Below are 22,833 nucleotides of genomic sequence, written 5' to 3'. Positions count from 1 at the left end.
TAATGTGAGAAATAAATTAAAAATTAAAAAATAAGTCATCCTTTTATCCTGTTGGACATAAATCTAATAATATGATGTATTTTTTAAAAAAAAACTGTTGATGATTTTCAGAAAATCTGTTCCAGTAAATCCAATTGGTCTAATCTAAATAAACAAGAACAGAAAGCCCTCAGAGAGCTTGAAAATGATCTTTCTATTGTCATTAGGAGTGCCAATAAGGGGGGGAAAAGTTTTGTTATTATCCAGAGATTATTATTTAAAAGAGTCTGTTCAACAACTTAATGATGTGTCCTTCTACCAGAGGTGATTGGACTACTAAATTTCAGGAGGAATATCTTTAACTATTAAATGGGACCCTTCGAGGATGAATTTATGTTTTTGAATATTTCATTTCCTACCACACCTTTGTTTTATCACATGCCTAAAATTCACAAGTCACTAACTGCACCACCTGGGAGACCTATTATATCTGGTATATCTAAGTTATCACAATTTGTTGATTACTTTTTATATAAATTTGTTGTTAATTGAAATCACATTTAAGGGACACCATGCACCTTCTTAACACCATTAAAAATATAGAATGGAAATCCAAGTATGCATTTCTTTTATTAGATGTACAAGCATTGTATACACATATACCGCATGACCAAGGAGTTAAAATAGTAGCCAAATTTCATACTGGATTCCATCACTTTTATTTTAAAACACAATTATTTCACTTTTGAGGATCAGTATTTTTACAGGTGGTGTGAATGGCCATGGGCACTAGGTTTGCCCCCAGTTTAGCAAATTTCTATATGTGAGTATTCAAACAGATATATATTTGGGAGGGGCCCATTTGCAGCGAACCTAGTGTACTATGGCCATTATATAGATGATTTACTTATTATTTAGAATGGAGATGAACACTTAGCATGTAGTTTTGTCACATATTTAAATGACATTTAATCTTAAATTCACGCATTGTTCACTTCACAGTTAATTTATAAGATTTGTCCGTCTCCTTGGAGGGCTCCTCTTTATTTACAGTGAATTATAAAAAAGAGGTTGACACAAATAATTTTCCCAATTTTAGTAGAGGCCATTATAAACCTTGGCTCTGGAACATACCCCAAAGTCAATTTAATCATCTTTGGTGCAATTATTCTAATGTGAAAACTTTTTGAGTTCAGGCAAATCAACTTATTGTAGATTTTTTTGGATAGGGGATATCCTAGGCATATTTTGGAGTCAGCCTATGATAGATTTTTAAATCTAGAAAGGAATAGTCTTTTAATTCCTAAATGTGAGGTTCTGAATTTGTTGTGGACCCGGGGTGGTTATAGGAGCAGACACAGAAGCAGACTTAAATGAAAAAGTGGAGTTTTTAATAAGTGACTTAGAAGACATGGGAATGGCAAATAAAAAGTTCAGGTATAGCACTAAAGTGCATTTGATAACTGTAGTGGGGGTTAATGGGAAAATGTCCAGTTAGTGACAGGCAGTAACAGTCCAGTATACAAGTATGGTGAGCAGAAAACAGAATGCAGGTATGATGAGCTATAACTAAATGCAGGCTTGATGAGCTATAACTGAATGCAGGTTTGGTGAGCTGTAACTGATGCAGGCAGAGGTAGTGAAGTCCAGCTGGGAGTGAAATGAAGCAAGGTGCAGGGAAACAGCAGGTTCAGGTACTCAGGCAGGTAAGAAGGTATATGGAGGATGCAGGGTAAGTCCAGCAGGTTGGAGCAGGCAAGGTTCAGGCTAGGAGGGTATAACAAGCAGGCAGGAAGGCACAGGAACTCTCTCTCAGCCGCAGCTGAGAAACACATTGCACTGGCAAAGGAAGGAAGGCTCTGGACCTTCCTAAATACTCAGTGCCGCGCTGTGACTGGCTGGAATGAGCACATAACCTACCAGGATTGAACAGCCGGAATCACATGGCCACAGGCAAGATGGCGGCGCCCATGCCAACGGTACGTAAACACCGCCAGACCTCACCAGGCTTAGTGACAATGTGCCCGCACAGAACCACGTGCAGCCAATTCCCCTCGCCAAACACCAGCACCGCTGCCAGAGACCCCCCACCAAAATGACCTCACAGGTAATACCCAGTGACTACCATGCCGAAAAACCCTGGCCGTGACACTAAAAAAGCCAAGTCTTCTGATGATAAGAGGGATGAGAAATTGGTTAATTCAGAGATGCAAATGTATTTCATCTCTAAATTTGATAACAAATATAATGCGATTAAAAATACACTAATGGGGCAGTGGACCCAGAACTAAAAGTAATTTTCAAGAAGAACAGAAATTTAAAGAGCATTTTAACTCCAAGTGCTATCAGAACTTTGGGTTCCTGCCAAATCCAGTATAGACAATTGGCTTCCATCTTTTCCCAAGGGCTGTTAAAGGTGCAGAAGCCCCAGATGTATCACATGTAGCTTTATTGTAAACAAGGCTCAGTCAGTTATGTCAAGTGTAAGCAAGGAATCATATCCCATTCAGGAATTCATCAATTACAACACTATGTTCTGCATCTATGTACTGGAGTGCCCGTGCGGGATCCAGAACGTTAGCAGAACTACTCTCATGCTTAAAATGAGGGAACATCGGCTTAATATACTTAGGAAATATCAGTTTCATAGTGTGACCTAACATTTTTCAAAGTGCCATGAGGGTAATCAATCAGGTTGGGGTAACCAAAAAGGGGAGGTGATCACTACAGGACCTTATGTGCTAAGGAAGCCTATTGGATTTTTAGGCTACATACATTATTTCCCACTGGTCTCAATGACAACATAGATTTTGAGTCGTTCTCTTAACATCTACTGTGAGTCCAGTGAATGTTAGTTAGGAGGTATATCTGTGTCTTTGATGGTGAGGATCTTTTTGCCAGCATTTGATATGCTTTCTAGTTATCATATAATACATCTGGACTTGTTTGGCAAGTCGAGTGGTCTATGGATGTAGGTTGGAATGCCACACATCAATGTAGTTGAGGGGTTTATCCAATTCATATGGTCATATGGGTCAAAATAGGGGTTTTGTTATTTTTTGGTATCTTGTATTATCTATTCTATCATTAGTAAGATCAGAAAATGAGGTTCACCTGATTCTATTTATTTTATAGTGGGAGTTTGACTCGCACTAAAATATAGGAATGCAGATAAATATGTATATCTTTCAAGTATCCATTGAACTTTTCTCTATGCTATATACATTAATTTTTATAATATTGTTCTCAATAAAAGTAAGATGTAATATAATAACATGCAAATGTATATCTATCTTGAGTCACTCTAAAAGTGACATATATGGAACATTATGATTGATTGTTGTAATATGCTGGTGGTGCAGTGATAAATACACTGCCATATATATGGAGAGCCTGGAGTTTGAATCCCAGTATGGGATTCTGAGAATCAGGGCCGGATTAAAGGCAGGGCGACAGTGGCGGTCGTCCCGGGGCCCCCACACATAGGGGGCCCCCACACACTGTCCCCTGCCTCCGGTCACTACGTCTGTTGAAAATTGCATTTAGCTGTCTCCACTGCGGTACTCCTTGGCAACTCAGCTGTTTCCTTTCAGCAGCCGCCGAGGAGCTTCATTACAGTCACAGTCTAGTGAGATTAGGATGCAAAATCTCGTGAGACTGTGCCTGATCGGACCAGAGCCCAAGCAAGCAGAGGAAGCAGCTACCCAGGGGCCAGGCTGCCTGCAGTGTGTGACAGCGTGAGGCAGAGCAGCTGAGTGGGATGTCAAGGTGTCATGTTACACTGCTTCTGCCGTGGAGTAGAAGAGGAGAGAACTTGTGTGCAAGTAGGTAATTGTGTGTATATAATGTATGCATGTAGGTAATTGTGTGTGTGTATATACTGTATGCATGTAGGTAATTGTGTGTATATAATGTATGCATCAAGGTAATTGTGTGTGTGTGTGTATATACTGTATGCATGTAGGTAATTGTGTGTGTGTGTATATACTGTATGCATGTAGGAATTGTGTGTGTGTATACTGTATACATGTAGGTAATTGTGTGTGTGTGTGTGTATATATACTGTATGCATGTAGGTAATTGTATGTGTGTGTATACTGTATGCATGTAGGTAATTGTGTGTGTGTATACTGTATACTGTATGCATGTAGGTAATTGTGTATACTGTATACTGTATGCATGTAGGTAATTGTGTGTGTGTATACTGTATACATGCAGGTAATTGTGTGTGTGTGTGTATACTGTATACATGTAGGTAATTGTGTGTGTATACTCTATACATGTAGGTAATTGTGTGTGTGTATACTGTATACATGTAGGTAATGGTGTGTGTGTATACTGAATGCATGTAGGTAATTGTGTCAGGGGTATATCTAGGGGTCCGAGCGCCCCTGGCAAACTAAGGGAAACATAAGAATGAAGACAGTCCATATGGATCATATCTTACTCCCAACAAGGGGATAGCCACCACCTAAAAAGATCATAGCCAGTCCCCCAAAATTAGAAAAACATAAATTTATTACACTTACACTGGGGGTAGTTCAATATACATGCCTGTAGAAATAGGGAGACAATATATATATATATATATATATATATATATATATTTTTTTTTTTTTTTTTTTTTTTTACAGTTATAATACTTACTACATGAAAAGCACTGTTTATTAATTTCTATATGTCAACAACACAGGAAAAGAGGGCATCAATAACAAACAAGATGCATTGTGGGCAAGATAATTTGCATATATGCAAATTACCTTGCGAATAGAGCCTTGTGATTGATGTGGTGCTTGCACTCTTTTCCTGCACAGTTGACATATTGGAATTAGTGAGTGGTGATTGGTATGTGTTGGGCATTGTGGGGGATGAAATATATTAGGGATAAAAATAAAAAAAATGTACTCTCCCTAATTTTAAATGTTTCTGTTATAAAGGGACACTGCTCTTACCAGTGTTCTCCATTGATTGTTACATAGTAACAATCAATGGAAAACACTGGTAAGAGCAGAGGAGATAGAAGGAGACCAGGGATCTTTGCTGCCGCTGACTGAGGGACATTGCTAAGAGCAGAGGAAACAGGAGATCATGTGCTAGTGATGTCGGGCTGAAACAGCGCCCCCTCTCGGCTGGCGCCCCTGGCAAGGGCCATCCAGGCCAATAGGAAGATACGCCCCTGAATTGTGTGTGTGCATGTATACTGTATACATGTAGGTAATTGTGTGTGTATACATTGTATGCATGTAGGTAATTGTGTGTGTGTGTATATATATATATATATATATATACACACACACACACACTGTATACATGTGTATATATAGATATATATGCACTTGAAATTACAGTGTATTACATTTGCTATTAAATGTAAAATACTGGGTGTTTCAAATTCAAATATATATATATATATATATATATATATGCATATACGACTTATAGCAAAGTATTGCTGTGCTGTCATTTGTTGGTTGTGGAGTGTTGCTGAGTGCCGTGCGTGTATATATATATATATATATACATACACAGTACATTATGCTTTTTGTAAACATCCGCAAAATATCGCTTCGATAATTTTATAGATAGGGGCCCCAACAAGTTTGTTGCCCAGGGGCCCCCACAGACCTTGATCCGGCCCTGCTGAGAATATTTAGCATTTTTAATTTAATAGGGAATATCAGAATGTTTAAATATTCAATTGTTTTGAATGTGTTAAATCAAAACACCATTAAATTTTAGGTAGAATTTTTAAGTTTAACAATGATGTTTTATTGAATAGTATATATATATTTTGGATATGAATCGTGCATGTCTATATTTATAACTACATGAGATTTTTTTGTCTGCAGCATTTAGACATAAAAGACTCAAGAGAGATGCTGATCTGAGCACACCTAGGTCAACAGGAGTGGATGATATGTCGATTGGCAAGTTAAATAATCGAATGAAGAAACAGGTATATAAGGACGTCCTGTCCTGTATATGATTCCTCTTTGATAAAGCCTCCATATTGGAGCAAAACCGGTCAGAGATTTACCTGCCAGTGATTATATATTACAGTAGCTTTGCTGCCATGCTACTGAAACTGGGATCTTGTGCTGTGGAAGCTTAATAGACTGAGGGCCTGATACAGACCCGCTCGCGAGCGCTGAGAGCTCGCAAGTGGGTCGATGTTAGCCCAGTGCGCATGCGCACGATGGAGCTGCCTCCGTCGTGCACATGCGCGAGACCCGGATAGCGACGGGCAAACCGTCGCTCTGGGTCTCGTACCAAAGGGGGCGTGCTGTCGATGTTGAGTAACAGCACGCCCCCTTTGGTGGGCGTGCTGGGGGCGTGGCTGCCCAGACGGAGGCGCACTCTTGGGCTTGCGGCAACAAGACCCTACCACAAGGGTCTCATCGCAAGCCCGATGGTCGCGATGGTCTTGACCATCGCGACTATCTTCCTGGCCGCTCGCTATAGCTGTGGGTGGTCACCCACAGCTATACGAGCGGCCAGGAGGCCGCTCTAAAAATCAGGAAGGATGGCCCTGATTCAGAGCGAGCGCTCTGAATCAGGGCCTGAGTCTCAAGCCAGGATCTGGAAGCTCCATCAGCACATACATACAAGTGGCTGTGACTCAGAACAGCTCACTTTGCTTGGGATTGTGCATTGGAAACTCCCTTCTTTATCAGCTGCACACGTGAAACACAGACTGGACCCCCACTATTTCCCAGGAGTGCCCACTGAGAGCGTGCTTCATAGGAGGTGTATCCTTCCAAACTCAGCAGATTGTTCATGGGACTCTGCAACTAGGTATTAATGTGGTGAGAGACTGGTATAACAGTGTGTGTACTTCAGTGATGGTTCCAGGAGTGGGCTAACAGGGCCGTCTCCCAGAGCGCCGGTCCCTAGAGGGCGCCACTGAGTCCCCAGAAGGTTAAAAAAAAAACAGCACCGGTCCCCCCCGCTAGCCGCCGCAGGGAGGCTCCATTTGCCGGACGCCCGCTGAGATTTGTTACCAGCGGGCACCCGAATCACTCTCTGCAGCGGCATCACCAGCTGTCGGTGGTCTCTGCTCTGGCATCACCAGCTGCACACTCAGATCACGCCGGAACACGAACATTGAGACCATTGAGATCAGTGCTCACATACAGAGAAGACAGGAGAGCGGTCTCCGCTACTCTCATCGTGCGGCTGCTGAGCTCTGAATATAGCGCTGCCAGCGCTATCAAACCATCTTTAAACCTGTCCATCCTCTCTGGCTTGATACACAAGAACCCGGTGAGTGACACTATATCCCCACAAAAGAGGACAGAGCCTAATTGAATGTGTTGTGCACACACAGATAAAACCAGTGAAAGCAGTATTGAACGTGATACACATTTTTTTGCTTGCTTCATTTAACAATATAGTGAACAAAGTGGATACTGGCAACATATAAACTTTCTCTGGGGGATTGTTATTCTCATACATCCATTGGTGAACCGCCTATAATCCAATCTACTTAGCCGGACGCGGCTAATTGGTTAGGAATATTCAAGAGACTGTGGATATCAATGCGTATGATTTTATAATATTAACAACACCAGAATCTATCCCATGAGAACTCTTATTTATGATCCCAACATAAAGAATATTTAGCAACCAGCTGACATCACCTAATTAGATGGGAATTTGATTATACCATTTTTTACTGTGATATTGAGTACATTAATTGTGGAAATATATGTTTTTTTATATTTTTATATGTCTATATATTTGTATTAAATCCATTAATATCAATTTTCACACAGTGCTGCTGAATTGTAATACTAGAGCGCGGTTACCATTTTTTCTGTTCTCTTTGCATGCTCATTGGTTTGCCACCATTGGTTTAACTGCTGCTCATTATTAGTATATCTATATATATTAACAATCAACTACAGAGAGGAAAATTTTTTTTTTCAGAATTCCATTTCTAGTCTACATCATTATTAATTAATTGTTATACTTGATTGTCATCCATTCCAGCGCCTCAGACTTTACTTTTTTCTTTTTTGTTCATTACTGCGTGTGGCATCATGTGTTATACAGGGCATTACTGCATGTGGCATAAAATGTTATAAAGGGCATTACTGTGTAAGACATACTCTGTAAGGCACATTACTATACATGGCAATTATTTGCCACAAGGGGAGAGATCTTGGGGGAATCTCAGCACCTTCGTAAGTGCTGGGCACGCCCCACAATGTGATGAACTGGGGGTGTTCCGCAAGGACACACCCCCTCTCTGGAAGCACGCACGCAGAGGAACGCCATCTAAAAAAAGTTATTTCTTTATTTTTTTAGACTAGAAATGGAATTTTTCAGAATTCCATTTCTAGTCTACATCATTATTAATTAATTGTTATACTTGATTGTCATCCATTCCAGTGCCTCAGACTTTACTTTTTTCTTTTTTGTTCATTACTGCGTGTGGCATCATGTGTTATACGGGGCATTACTGCGTGTGGCATAATGTGTTATACAGGGCATTACTGCGTGTGGCATAATGTGTAATAAAGGGCATTACTGCATGGGGCATAATGTGTTAGACAGGGCATTACTGTGTCGCATAATGTGTAATAAAGGGCATTACTGCGTGTGGCATAATGTGTTATAAAGGCCATTACTGGGTGCAGCATAATGTGTTGTAAAGGCCATTACTGTGTGTGGCATAATGTGTTATACAGGGCATTACTGCATGTGGCATAAAATGTTATAAAGGGCATTACTGTGTAAGACATACTCTGTAAGGCACATTACTATACATGGCAATTATTTGCCACAAGGGGAGAGATCTTGGGGGAATCTCAGCACCTTCATAAGTGCTGGGCACGCCCCACAATGTGATGAACTGGGGGTGCACCCCCTCTCTGGAAGCACGCATGCAGAGGAACGCCATCTAAAAAAAGTTATTTCTTTATTTTTTGGGGGGAGGAGAGCACATCTGGGAACTTTGCTCTGAGCTCCACAATGTCTAGAACCGGCCCTGGCGCACTTATATCATACAGAAAAAAAGCTTTTAATATTTACTATTGGATTTTCCATATGTCATTAATTTGGCAAGAGACTGCTCCATGCATCAAAGATCCAATAATTAATTTAATTAGAGGCAGTATATTTTATATATTTCAATTCTCAGGAGTACATTTGAGTCTTTCTATATTGGATAAATGTGATTATTTCTAAGTGTAAGTGTGATTATATGTACTGACATATTCCATTTTTATAAAGATTATTAATATTATATAGGTGGTTTCTTGAGAACTTTTTTTTACCATTTCTGAAACTAAATAGTATATTATTTATTTGTAATTAGGAAATCAGCCACAGAGTTCAGGAGTAGCTTCACCCAGTAAGGACTGGGTTAAATAGCAGCAGTGCAGCAGGATAGCAGAACTGCACTGCTCAGGAGACTTACTACTTTAAGGAAAGTAGTTGAGGAGCTCAGTGTAGCATAGACTTAGTAGAAACTGAGCATAGACATTGTACTGGCGATTTGCTAGAACCAGTGGATGGAACTTATACCCCTGGGTTAGCTGTGAGAGGCTGAGCAGAATAAGGTGGTTCAGGGAAACTCAGTTTGGCATAGGATTGGATAAACCATGGTCAGGTGATCAGAACATGTCACAGTAGTACTCCAGGCTAGGCTCTGATGTGGATTGCGGCCTAGCAGGCTGAGAAAAATGAAGCCTATGCATCTTACATTGGACAAAGGATGCTGGCTTCTTGCCATAAGACTGGATCACAGCATGGCAGAAGTGGTAAGTGACCCAGCGACACAGAAAACAGGACCGGGTTGTGACACAAACAAGATGTTCAGGACTTCATTGCTTCTTGCATTAAATGTAGCAAGCATAAAACTCCACATCAAAAACCATTGGGTCCTCTCCAGCCATTGTCAATCCCAAATAAATGTTGGACCCATTTGTCAATGGACTTTGTTACAGATTTACTTGTCTCCAAAGGATGTCATATGATCTGGGTGGTGGTGGATCATTTTATACCTCTGACTGGTCTTCCATCTGAACCTCAACTGGCATACATTTTCCTTTGTGAGATCTTTCATGGTCTCCCAAGGAAAATAGTCTCAGATAGAAGTGTACAGTTTGTGGCAAGGTTCTGAAGAGCATTAAGTTCAGCAATTCAAGTCAAGTTAAAATTCTCTTCTTAGTATCATCCCCAAACTATTTGGCAAACGGAGAGGGTAAACCAAGACCTAGAGACAAGTTGTGGCAGCTTCCAGTACTCTTCAATCTTTTGCCAGGATTTGGAATAATGTACATTCTTCTCTTAAGAAAGTTTCTGTTAACTACAAGAAGTTCCATTAACTACAAGGCAGCTATTCCTTCCTTGAAACCTGGAGACCGTGTTTGGCTCTCTACCCAAAATATTCTACCTACAGTTCCTACTATGAAGTTTGCTTCTCATTACATTTCCGATTTCTTGTGTATTGACTCCTTTGCCCTTTAAACTGGTGTTACCATCACATTTGAGGATACCCAACTCATTCCATACATCTCTTCTTCGACCACTGGTTCTGAATCGATTCCAGTAATCAACACCTTAAACTTCTAAAAGCAAGAATCGCAGAGGAGTGGAGTTTGAAATTGATCAAATTCTGGATTCCCATAATCGTTTCAGTCATCTGCAATATCTGATCGACTGGAAGAGCTATGACTCAGAAAAAAGAGCCTGGATTGATTCTACGGATTTTCACGATCCTCAGCTTGTTAAAGCCTTCCAGAAGAATCCTTCTAAACCCAAAGGCTATCCAGAGGCCATCCTTTGAGGAGGGAGTAATGTCAGGAACCATCCTTACCCTCGGGGTCATGTTGCTCGGTCTTGGTGAGAGGCCCAGCCTGGGGCTTTCAGAGTGCAATGTTGATAGATCCTCGGCATGGTAGTGGTCTCAGGAGCCAGCTGACAGATTCCCAGTGTGGTGGTGGTGGTATCACCTCTGCCTCCAGTCACTGGGTGCCACAATATTGGTCCAGGTCAGCTGACCAGTAGTCTCCAGTGACAGCCAGGCCGGTGTCCACCTGACCACATCAGTCAATCTCTGCGAGACTCAGGGTATAAGTATCCTGCCCTGACAGTACTCTATGTCTCAGCTTCATCGCTAATACATGTCCTAGGCTCTCCTCCTGGCTTGTTGTCTTAGACTCATTGCAGACTCCAGCTCTAGTGTGTATTCCTAGCCCGGTCCCACTCTGGCTCCAGTTTGTGCTCCAAGTTCAGTCCTACTTCGGGTCCAGTGAATATTCGGTCCCACTCTGGTTCCAACCTGTACTTCAAGTCTGGTCCTACTTTGGTTCCAGTGTATACTCTATGTCCGCTCACTCGGTTCCAGTGTATACTCTATGTCTGCCCACTCCGGCTCCAGTCTGTGCTCCAAGTTTGGTCCTATTCCAGTTTTAGTGTATACCCCAGTCCGATTACACTCCAGCTCCTTTGTATACTCTAAAGTCTGGTCCCAATCTGACTGCAGTCTGTACTCAAAGTCCGGTCTCTTTCCAGCTCCAGTGTATCCACTCAAGTCTGGTCTCACTATGGCTCCAGTCTGTGCTCCAAGTCCGGTCCCTGTGTATACTCAAGTCTGGTCCTAATCCAGCTTCATTGCATGTACTGTCTAGTGCCAGTTCAACTCCGGTGTTACTATAGTACTAACCTAGTGTTTACTCCATGCACTTTCTTAGTATACTTTTCTGCTGCCTACATACTATTATTATTACATTTATGAGGCAGAGTTATATATAACCATCTCTACTCCAAACCTCCTGTACCACCTGTAAGCAGGTATCAGGCTCTCTCCTGGGCAATCCAAAATTCCCAGCCTTGACACTCGTCTAGCTCATCTGATAGGCCCCGTAACTTGAAATAATGATAATGAAATATCTAGCTCATAAATCTAGTGGCAGGCAGAGAAGCCATAAAGAGACTAGTGCAGCACCCATGGGGGAGGGAGCAGAGCAAAGGTAGCAGAGATGCAAGCCACTGCGCCAACACCTCCATATTGATAGGGGTTAGGTCTAAAGTGAGAGAATTTAGAAAGGGCACTTTGTAGATGTTTTTGCCATGAAAAAGGAGGCTAAGCTTTCACTGGATGCAACTAAGGCAGCAGGACCAGCCGCCGAGAAAGCTCGGTGGGGCAACGCTAATTGAGCTCCAGGTATGAATGTGTTTGCAGCTTTCTACGTAGAGTGCAGGCCAATTGAATTTATGAACGTCCTCCGATACATGCACATAGTAAATAGTATGTACATAACAGCTAAAGGGTTAGTATGGAGGCAGTATGATTAGAATTTCCAGAGAAAGCAAGAGAGTCTTAGAGTTTTAACTCTGGAGTAAAATTTTTTAAATATGGTTAGAAATTACAAACCAAGCAGGGCAAGCTAATTCTCCCAAAGCCAGGTTTCAATTCTGCATATAGGGAAAAATATTACACAATCAACAACGCGCAGTACACTATGGGGCCAGGGTGTCATTACTGACACCCTTGTATGCGCTGTAAATTGACCCACCCAGTCAAAGACTGTAAACGATACATAGGGTAGTTAGCAGTGCAAGGGGGCACCAACGGACGTGCTAGACAAGGCAATATCTCCAGTCAAAAACAAAGTTCTAGTTCGATTGGCTTGGTCACTATCTCCACAGAGGGGAGGTGGCATTTTTGTTAGAAGGTTTAAGAAGTGGTTTTAGTCTACCATTGTGTCGTCCTGTATCTGTTGTGGTCAGAAGAAATTTGAAGTTGGCATTAGAGTTTTCTGGTGGTGAGAGCTAAGGTAATAGACAAATGCCTACCAATCCCCTGCACTTATTTTGAGCATTTCAGTTCCGTTCTAGAATGGTGCATACAAGTCGGCACGGGCCAAGTGGGTGTCGCTCATTATTTGGAAAACTTTCTGCTGGTAGGCCCCGAAGATAGCCAGGTATGCAGGGACCTTCAGTACTAGCATTGTTTCAGGTTTTCAGAGTGCCAAAAGTGGCAGATAAGAAGGAAGGACCCACTACAAAGCTAACCTTTCTAGGAATAGAGATACATACGTGATTGGGGTTGACATGTGAGTATGTTTGCAATTCCTAAGCGACTTCAATGGCAAGTGAATATGGTTGCCCTATACCGATGCTTGGGATCAGACGGTTTTGGTGCATTTTTCAATGCTGGCCATGGCTGCCATGAGCTTTTTCCAACATTTGTGGCTATAGAGTTGTGGGAAGATAGGTTTGCGAACATGGGCATGATATTTTGGTGCAATTACTTGGGAGTCATTCAGGCAGTCAGCAATCTCCTCGCGCTTTGAAACTGTTAAGGCACCTGGTAATGTGGTGCATGCAAGGCAATACCTATTTCATTTGCCTCGGGAGAGGAACGACATTTCTGATGCATTATCTAGGTTTCAATGGGATTGGTTTAGAGCACTCATGCCAGGGCCCAGCGTATGTGGTTTACTGTGTCCCACTTGTATCTGGCAGATTATCATTCCGGCCCAACAGAACTTGCAAGGAAGGCGTTAACTCCCGATACACTTAGGACGTATGAAGCAGCTTATAACAAGTGGCAGGAATTCTTAGCAGGCAAGGGCAAGTAACGGGTCCTCACTGACTAAATTCCAGTTTAGATAGGGGTGTTAAGTTTGACAGAAGCCGACTATGGCACCTATTAGTTTAGAATAGGATCAGCAACCTACGTGGCAATGACCGGAGCATTTATCAGAGTCATTAAAAGGGTGGGTCATAGGAAGTAAGGGGCTTATAAGGTTAATCTGCGCAGAGATAAATTTAATTTTTAAAGGTGCTTATGGTATGTCTTTTCTGAAACCCAAGGTCTTAAGCTCGCCCGCTGCTTTGGGGGAATGAAGTGCTTTCCAGTTTTGCCCTCAAAGATAAGGTTTTGTGGTTTTCACCGTCATATGGGTTGCCCAAAAACACACACCCCAAGGAGCATTGGTCTATCCAGTGGTGTTTTGCAAGTGTTACTAACATACTGAACTCTTCATTACAGGTTTGCTCACAAGAGCATGTGAGGTGTAGCTTGTGAGTCACTCTTATATTTACTGGGCCAGCAGGCATCAAGCAGAAAGAAAAGTTGCACAGCTATAGGGGGGCACAGGTAGCAGCATTTGGGATCAGGGGGATGAGGTGGGATAATCTGCAAAGGCTGCTACTTAAGGCAGAGCAGTCATGGGTCATGCCAGACCATGTGGGATACACCTAGGTAATGATTTAGGTATCGAGCTAATTAGGGCAATAAAAGCAGATCTGCAGTTGTTATGGGCACATTGCCCTAGGGTGCTAATCGGGTGGTCTGAAATCGTCCCCAGGGCTCAAGTTGGGGCAGCGTTAGAGAGAATCAGAAGGAAGGTATATAAGGCCATATCCTTTTTTGTGGTAGCAAGTGGGTGAGGTGGTCAAGGCTTAAGGTTTGGGTAGGTAGGCTTCTTTAGGCAGGACGAAGTACATTTGTCAGATGCAGGTTTTAGAAATGTTTATAGAGAACATTTGTTTTGGCCTGCAATAGGACTAAGGGGTCGCAGGGGGTGCAACATATAATTTTAATCAGCAAAGTCTGCTTGTTTGTCTTATTCGCCTTGCACTGCGAATAAGACACATTTGCGGCAAAAAAGATGCCCAGAGCCAGCAGTGGCTATTAAGCACCTTGTATGACGCGACTCATAACGCACAGAAGATAGACATGGAAGGACAAATCTGTTGTGAATCAATATATGTATTATTACAGGACAGTCATTTTCAATTGGTTTGTTCGTAAATTGTGAGACGGATTATGTAATCTATGTTTTGTCATGCTCTTGTACCAAACAATACTTGGGTCGCACCACTAGGAAATTCAAGTCCCATTTTTTGGAACGTAGATGGAATATCATCAATTGCATGACAAAACATAGTATAGCCCGACATTTTGTACAGGAACATGAGGCTAATCTAGAGCCACTCAGAGCAGTATTAATAGAACAAGTACCTATAACCCAAAGGGGAGGAGATCGTTATAAAAGGTTATACAGGTCATACACTGCTCCCAGATGGATTGAATGAGACCACTGAATTGGATTTTTAATAATATCTCTCCCAATAGTATACCTGTATGGAGATGGATGCAGCTATATAGGAATAAGTGTTTGTAAAATGACTCCAAATATATTTATTTTTTTCCGTATTTTATATATATATTTACATATATATATATATATATATATATATATATATATATATATATATATAAAATATATATTTTTTTATTATTATTATTTTTTTCCATGTTTTTTCTTCCTACTTTTTCTTTCTTAAACTGAAGTGCAGTTATTGCAATGATTAATTTGGAAGTATTAGGTCTGACTGTGATAACCCTCTTTCGATACATGGGTACTAGAAATGAAGAGTTTTTTTCAGACAGGAGTAGTGATCCCACTTCGTTGCCAGGAATAAACACCTGTTCATTATACATTTAGAAGGGAGTAATTATACTAGATATACTGTATTTACATGTTTACATATCGAACTAACTCTGAAAAATCATCATAATGAGAGATGAAGTATTTGAGCAGCAATAGGTTGGTAGTTTGTGGTTATATATTATATATTCATATGATTTTAGTTGTCAGGAATAATAGTTATATTTCTAGTTGTCCTCTACACACTACTGAGTGTTTGTAAATTAATATACGCATACATTAGAAAAATGACCATTATTTTAATATCAGGGTATTCACTCATGTACAAACCGCCTTGTAGGTCTATATTCTCTTTGTACATCTATATTCATCTTAAAACTATGGCCCTCATTCAGACCTGCTCGCAAGCGCTATGCGCTCACAAGCGGGTTGATGGTGGGGGATTGCGCACGTGCCGCGGGTGCACTGCGTGTGCGCAAGCCCCGGAGCGAGAGAGAAATTCTCTCTCCGGGGCTCGCTACAAACGGGGCAGCTGTCGATGTTGTAGCCCCGTTTTGTAGGCGGGGAGGGGGGGTGGCTGGCCAAATGGAGACATTCCCGAAGGAACGCCTGCCATTTGGGGGCGGCCCTACTGACATCACGAGTGATGTCAGTAGTGAGCTTCCTGCTCTATTAGAGCCGAAAGCTCACTGGGGCTTGCAGCAGACGAGACCCTACCACAAGGGTCTCGTCGCAAGCCGTGATGGTCGCGATGGTCAAACCATCACCCTGTTACCCACAGCTTAGCGAGCGGCCAGGAGGCTGGCTTTAAAATAAAAGTATCCACCCTCATTTAGAGCTAGCGCTCGCTTTTTGCGGGCGGCTCTGAATGAGGGCCGATATGTCATAAATATGATGACGTTGTCTATTGATAAGATTATTTTCAGACCACACTCTGATCCAAATTAAGTACATACACACTATGGACCTCATTCAGAGTCGGTCGTTGCGGCCGCACGGTCGTACGCCAACGATGTTCGCTAAACTGCGCATGCGTAAAATTCGCAATGCGCGTGCGCAAACTAGCTATTACGATCAGAAATTGCTCTCTCCTTCAACTTGGCCAGGTCATTAGTTTGAGTGACAGGATGAGGCGTTTGTGGGTGGTAACAGGGGAAGGTGCTTGTGAGTGGAGATCCGAACGCAGGCGTGCCTGACTATGCAAACGGCGTTTTATGGGAGTGCATAATTAACTAAGTAGTGTCATGGCACATGTGACATGGGAGGTTTTTACACTGACTTGATCGTAGTGCTTAAGAGAGGGTATGGTCAACCTTAAGGTCTACGACCAGCTCCGCTGGTTCCCGATGGTCTCGATTAATCCTTATATGCCCGGAGATGACGTGTAATGGGAACGAGAAGGGGGCGTATTTTTAGTCTTACGGCTGCATCCTCCCCTCGCTCGTCCAGCTAACGATCCCATCTTAACGACGCAACTTGCGAGCGCTTCATTTGCATATCCGGCCCCTTTTACCTTACGACCATGCGGCCGCAACGACCGACTCTGAATGAGGTCCTATATGTGATACTGAACTGAGTAACACAAAGACTCTTATATCTATTCTTAATATTTAAATTTTTTATTATACATACATATATATATAAAATATATATATATAAATTATTGTATCTATAGGTCTGATACTTTTGAAAAATATCTGCTCTATTTGTGTAAATCTAGGATTAAGGTATCTGTCTCCCCTCGAGTGCCTTTTCAGATCTGATGCGTTCTCCTAGGTAGGAGTTCTGTGTTGATCATTTGCTCTTTGGATTATGCCTGTTACCAAGTGCAGCAACGGACACCTTAATCCTAGATGTCAGTAGGAATATTACAATTCCATTTAAGCTACCTACATCTACTGAATGGCCTATTCTCTTTCTTCTCTTTGATGAACAAGTCAAGGATGATTGGCATTGAAGGGAGAACTCTTTTTCAGGACTTTTATGGACTGCTTTATAATCACTTCAAGTTTTCAGACATTTATATTACGACTGTTACCCTAGGAGTTTGCGCTTGGTATATATATTTTTTTTGTCTAATGCTGGCCACACACATGGCGATATGTTACCCGATCTGGCCGATTCCGACACATTGGAACGACAGATCGTGTAAAATATGGCCAAATTGAGAGTAAATCGTGATTTCACTCACGATCACGATGTGATGCACGTCCCCGCTGGTCGCAAATTGCATCTTCAGATCTGCCGTTCAGTAGGGCAGATCTGACAATCTAGGATACGATGCACTGTGAAAGTCTGGATGCAGGAGAGATCGTTTGAAGATTGGATACCAAATTGTGTGCAGATCATGTGGAGACAGTTTGCAGAGCTGCTGGGCAGAGTTTCAAGGGAAATCGTACACATCGGTTCATCTTGAGCACATCGCTATGTGTGTGGCCACCTTATGGTTTATTTGCATGTGGTGGGGATCACATTTTTTACTGAGCAGCATTTTCCACCATCTTTGGAGTTCAGATTTTAATTTGTCTTCTAGAAATGAATTCACCATCGGCTCAAATCTGAAGTACTTTTCATTCATTTCTGCCTAAATCGGGAATTTACCATTATTCATTTTGCTATATTCGGCCATTTTTACATCCAAATCGGAGTCAATAGAAGTTTCAAATGCACCACCTCCTGAGCTGTGAGTTGCCATCACACATACACAAATCAGTGTGAATAGTGTGTTTTTAAAATTCATTTTTTAGTAAAAATTGACGTGGGGTCCCCCTCTAAAAGCCTAACCAGCCCCGAACTGGTCAGCCAGTCCTGGTTCCTAAAATTATGGGAAACAATTGAGTAGGGTTCCACTGTAATTTAAGAGCCAGCACCTGGCTGAAGGGCCAGTGCTGGTTTTAAATTTAGGGGGGGAAATGTGTAGGGGTCCCCCTATATTTGAAACCAGCACCGGACCCAAACCGTCCGGGGTGTAATCAGGGCCGGCCCTAGCCCAAATTTTTTGGTAAGCGAGTATATTTTTTGGTGCCCCCCTATGCAGTGCCCCTTTTACAGTGCCCCCGGTAGTGGTCCCCCCTATGCAGTGTCCCTTATATAGTGCCCCCAGTAGTACCCCCCATGCAGTGCCCCCAATAGTGGTACCCCTTATACAGTGCCCTTTAAACAGTGGCCCCAGTTGTAGTTCCCCCCCATGCAGTACCCCCAGTATTGCCCTTTATATAGTGCCCCCAGTAGTGGCCCCCCTTGTAGTGGCCCTAGTAGTAGTCCCCCCTCTTGTAGTAGTCCCTCCTTGTAGTAGTCCCCCCATTGTTGTGCCCCCAGTGGAGGTTCCCCCCATATGCAGTGCCCCCAGGGTGACAGCATTAGGTGACAGGGAGAGGGTGATAGCATTAGGTGACAGGGAAAGGGTGATAGCATTAGGTGACAGGGAGAGGGTGACAGCATTAGGTGACAGGGAGAGGGTGACGACAGGGAGAGGGTGATAGCATTAGGTGACAGGGAGAGGGTGACAGCATTAGGTGACAGGGAGAGGGTGACAGCATTAGGTGACAGCCATTGCATGGCAAATAGAAAGTAATTAAATTTACTTACCCAAAAAAGGGGTCCCCCTTCTCTCAAAACACCAGGCTTGGTCTGAAGCCCGGGGCTCTTCCCCACACCCCTGGAGCAGTGGGTATGGGGGGGTAATAAAGTGTTAAATAGTATTAAACTATTGTATTTTACAGTGGAATTACAGGTGCCAGCATGCCTGCCCTTTGGCACTTGTGGAACTACAAGTGCCAGCAGGTGGCCGGCACCCGTACCCCCAATGTAAAATAAATAGTTATAAAAAGACACAACACACACACACCATAGATAGTATACATTTATTACACACTTAACTCACTCACACATACTTACCTACTGCCAGATGTTCTGTCCCCTTGTCCCCGTAGAATCCAATGGGTGTACCTACAAAAAAGTTCATATACTCACCTCTATCCTTGTTTTTTTGTTTTGCAAAGTTTGTGGATGCTATAGAGAGCGGCGCCAGGATGGAGGTGAGTATAGGATCTTTTTTGCAGGTACTTCCATGGGAGAAGTAGACACGACCATCTGGCAGCAGGTAAGTATGTGTGATTGAGGTAGGGGTGCAATAAATTTATACTATCTACGGAGTGTGTGTTGTGACCGTTTTTAACTATTTATTTTACAGTGGGAGTACGGGTGCCAGCCGCATGCTGGCACTTGTAGTTCCACTAGTGCCAAATGGCAGGCATGCTGGCATGTGTAGTTCCGCTGTAAAATACAATAGTTTAATCCTATTTAACACTTTATTACCCCCGTACCCACCGCTCCAGGGGTGCGGGGAAGAGCCCCAGGCTCCAGACCAAGCCTGGGGTTTCGGGAGAGGGGGTAACCCTGTTTTGGGGGATCCCCATCTCCCCTGAGATCCCCGGCTTGGCCTGACCGGCTTGGGATGAGAATTCTTTGGCCATGGAAACCCGGTAATAGGGTCTCCTGGCTGTGGCATTACACCCCGGTTGGTTTGGGTCCGGTACAGGGGACCCCTACACATTTTTTTCCCCCTATATTTAAAACCAGCACTGGCCCTGCAGGTGCTGGTTCTTAGATTACAGTGGAACCCTACTCATTTTGTTCCCTGTAATATTAGGAACCAGGACTGGCTGACCAGGCTTTTGGGGGGGAACTCCACGTCAATTTTTTTATTTTAACTTAACCCTTAAAATAAAAATAAAACAACCAGCAGCATGCACATATTTCACTGATTTGTGCAGGCTGCTTGTTTGGGAGAGAAAGTCGGGCAGGGAACTCAGGGCTTCAACATGAAAAGGATCGATCAAATACACCATCAATCAAAACGATCCTGTCAAAATCGGGAGCTTGGTAAATTCCTGATTTTTTAAGTGAAATAAACGTCCGTTTTTGATCGATCCTATCCGAATTGAAAAACGGACAAATCGGAATCTATACAAATCTTAGTAAGTTTACCCCTTAATGAGAGTTGGAAAGCATGATGCCAAGTCTCCTTTTTAATTGTTACATTTGCCATAAAGTCACTAGATTCAGCAATAAGGTTGATTCTTAAATCACAGACCAAAATATTAGGGCTAACAGCATAAAATCTGCCTCTTTGCAGACGATAACTAGTCCTGAGATCCTGGCAGGTTACAGAGAAGTTTCCTACTATAAGTTAAGCACCTTCAAAACATAGGTTCTGGGATTGACCATTTACCTGTTCTATAAATCCAAATAACACTTTGTTTGGCAATCTGTTTCCCACAGATATTTAGGTATTAAAATCGCCTCACACCCCTATAAGAAAAAATGTCCATTACAGAATAAACAAATACAGTTACAAGACAATGCAAAGCATTCATAACTTACATGGACAGTGGTAGGAATCTGTTCTGCACTTTTGCTGCATTGTTCACGAAAGCAGTCGCTAAAAGGCAGCAGCAAGCCCATAGCAAGGAATTCCGAGCAGAGCTTTTCAGCATCCTCTGGTGCATTTCTTTGCTGACTAAACAACTTTTCCAGTAAAGTTTGTCCTGCATTGAATGTATAAATACAACATATAAATCAGTAAAAAAATCACAGTAATAATTTATTTATATATCACCAACAGTTTCCTTATTGCTTTCCTTAAAATAAGATGCACCACAAAATAAAATTACACTATAAACCAGTAATGTATATTCCATGCAGCACTGTAGTTTCTTAACTATATAATTATTCCCAAAGATCCACATTTTAAAATCTGGTGATCTAGATATCTATGTTTTATCTTCATTACATACAATATTATTTTTATTACATACAGTATATATTCACACTATTTAAGTATGCATGTCAACTACAGTACACACAACTGCACAATGCAGATACCACATAACTAAATTTATGTTTGTTTTTACTGTATAGTGATACATTTACTGTATAGTTTAATTGTATTGTGTCTTCAGTGTGTGCATTCACTTTTTTAGAGTGTAAATAGCTCATGCACTGGCTGGGGCTTTCCCCGTTTTGCCCTTGAGAGATACCCTGTGATACCAGTAGCTATCTTTTAGTACATTGGCTCTGAGATCAGTGTCTCAGGTATCTCTTAGTACACTTTGGGGCATATTCGATTGGGCACGAGGTTTAGCGAGGAAAAAACCTTGCGCCCCTCGTGCCCAATTCAGGATTACCGGGAGTATGCGCACTCCCGATACCTGTGGTATCCAATAAAATAAAAGTGGTCGTGTAAAAAAAATAAATTCTGCACTTACCTGACCGGGGGTCCCCAGTGGTCTCTGCGGCTCCCGAAGGTCTCCTTCTATCTTCTCACTGGAGAGGGGGCTGCTGGGAGTCCTGGGGGCTGCTAGGAGGGGCAAGGGCTGCTGGGAGATGTAGTTCTCCCAGCCCCCATTCTGGGGGACCACACTGAACTTATGGGGGTACACATACACCGGTGGTCACACACACACTCATGCACACACACTCTCATACACACTTACAAACACTCGCACACACTGACATACTCAACCTGCTGCAGAAGACCTGGCTTCCGACTCGGGATGAAGAAGACAGCGCTGCAGAAGGTAAGTAATTAAGGACTAATTAAGCTATTAGGAAACGTCCAATTGCTTAATTAGTCTTCGGGGGGGGGGGGGTACCGCCGGGGTGCCAGAGCAAGCCCCACTGATTTTTCCTAAAATTAACGATTTAAAAAAAAAAAAATCACACTTGCTCTGGAGGTGCGAGAATGAAAACCTCCCAGCGCGCAAAAAAGAGAAAATCTGCACCTAATTGAATAGCAAAAATCCCACACCTGCAGGAAAACCTTGCAGGTGTGGGATTTTTGCTTTTCTCACCCCCAATTGAATATGCCCCTAGGAGTTGCTAAAAGTAATCCTGGGGACTGGTGCTAATCAGGGCTGCCATCAGAATTTTCAGGGTCCCCCCGTGTTTCTGCAGCTCCAGCCCTGCAGTGTCTCCAGCCAGCCCTTTTCTGCCTGTCCAGCCAGCCCCCCTAATATGTTTCAAACCTGCCCCAGTGTATGTGTCTCTAGCCAGCCCCAACATCAATCACTTACCTTATTCTGCCTTCTAGCTGGCAGCTGCTCCTCTTCATCTCCAGGCTCCTCTCAGAGCTGCATTAAAAAAATTTTTATTCCCCTCTAGAATTGGCCTGACATTGGGGAGACTGGGGGTGTGGGCCTGCCAAGCCACTGAGGGGAGCTCCAGGAACTGTCTCAAACTCCCGGTGGCCCTGTGTGGTTAGAGCCAGGTTTGGGCTCTCCTTTCTGTCTGGGCCCAGGACTCCAGTCCCAGCAGTCCACTCTGATAGCGGCCCTGATGCCAATTCTAAATAATACTCCTTGCGTCACACCCTATCTGAGCATGTAGCCTCAGAATGTGTAATTACACAGCCTACCTCAATCCACTGAAATACATAAGC

General features: G+C 42.6%; 1 protein-coding gene across 2 annotated transcripts in view; it reads right to left on the bottom strand.

Annotated features, from left to right (window-relative positions):
* The window catches only part of FMN2 (formin 2), a 414,500-nt gene that overhangs the window by 343,291 nt on the left and 48,376 nt on the right, over window positions 1-22,833 (bottom strand). For both annotated transcript variants that reach the window (XR_015880159.1, XM_088481581.1), the window contains exon 2: window positions 20,778-20,941. Coding sequence is in view for 1 of the 2 variants with exons in the window: in XM_088481581.1 (XP_088337707.1) it covers window positions 20,778-20,941 (164 nt within the window). In the remaining variant the exon portion in view is untranslated. The remainder of the gene's footprint in view (window positions 1-20,777; window positions 20,942-22,833) is intronic.

This window comes from Taudactylus pleione, unplaced genomic scaffold (assembly GCF_031769625.1).
Source record: "Taudactylus pleione unplaced genomic scaffold, aTauple2 ptg000275l, whole genome shotgun sequence".
NCBI classification, from domain to species: domain Eukaryota; kingdom Metazoa; phylum Chordata; class Amphibia; order Anura; family Myobatrachidae; genus Taudactylus; species Taudactylus pleione.
Note: the sequence above shows the minus strand (reverse complement) of the source record. Positions and strands in the feature narration are given on the sequence as shown.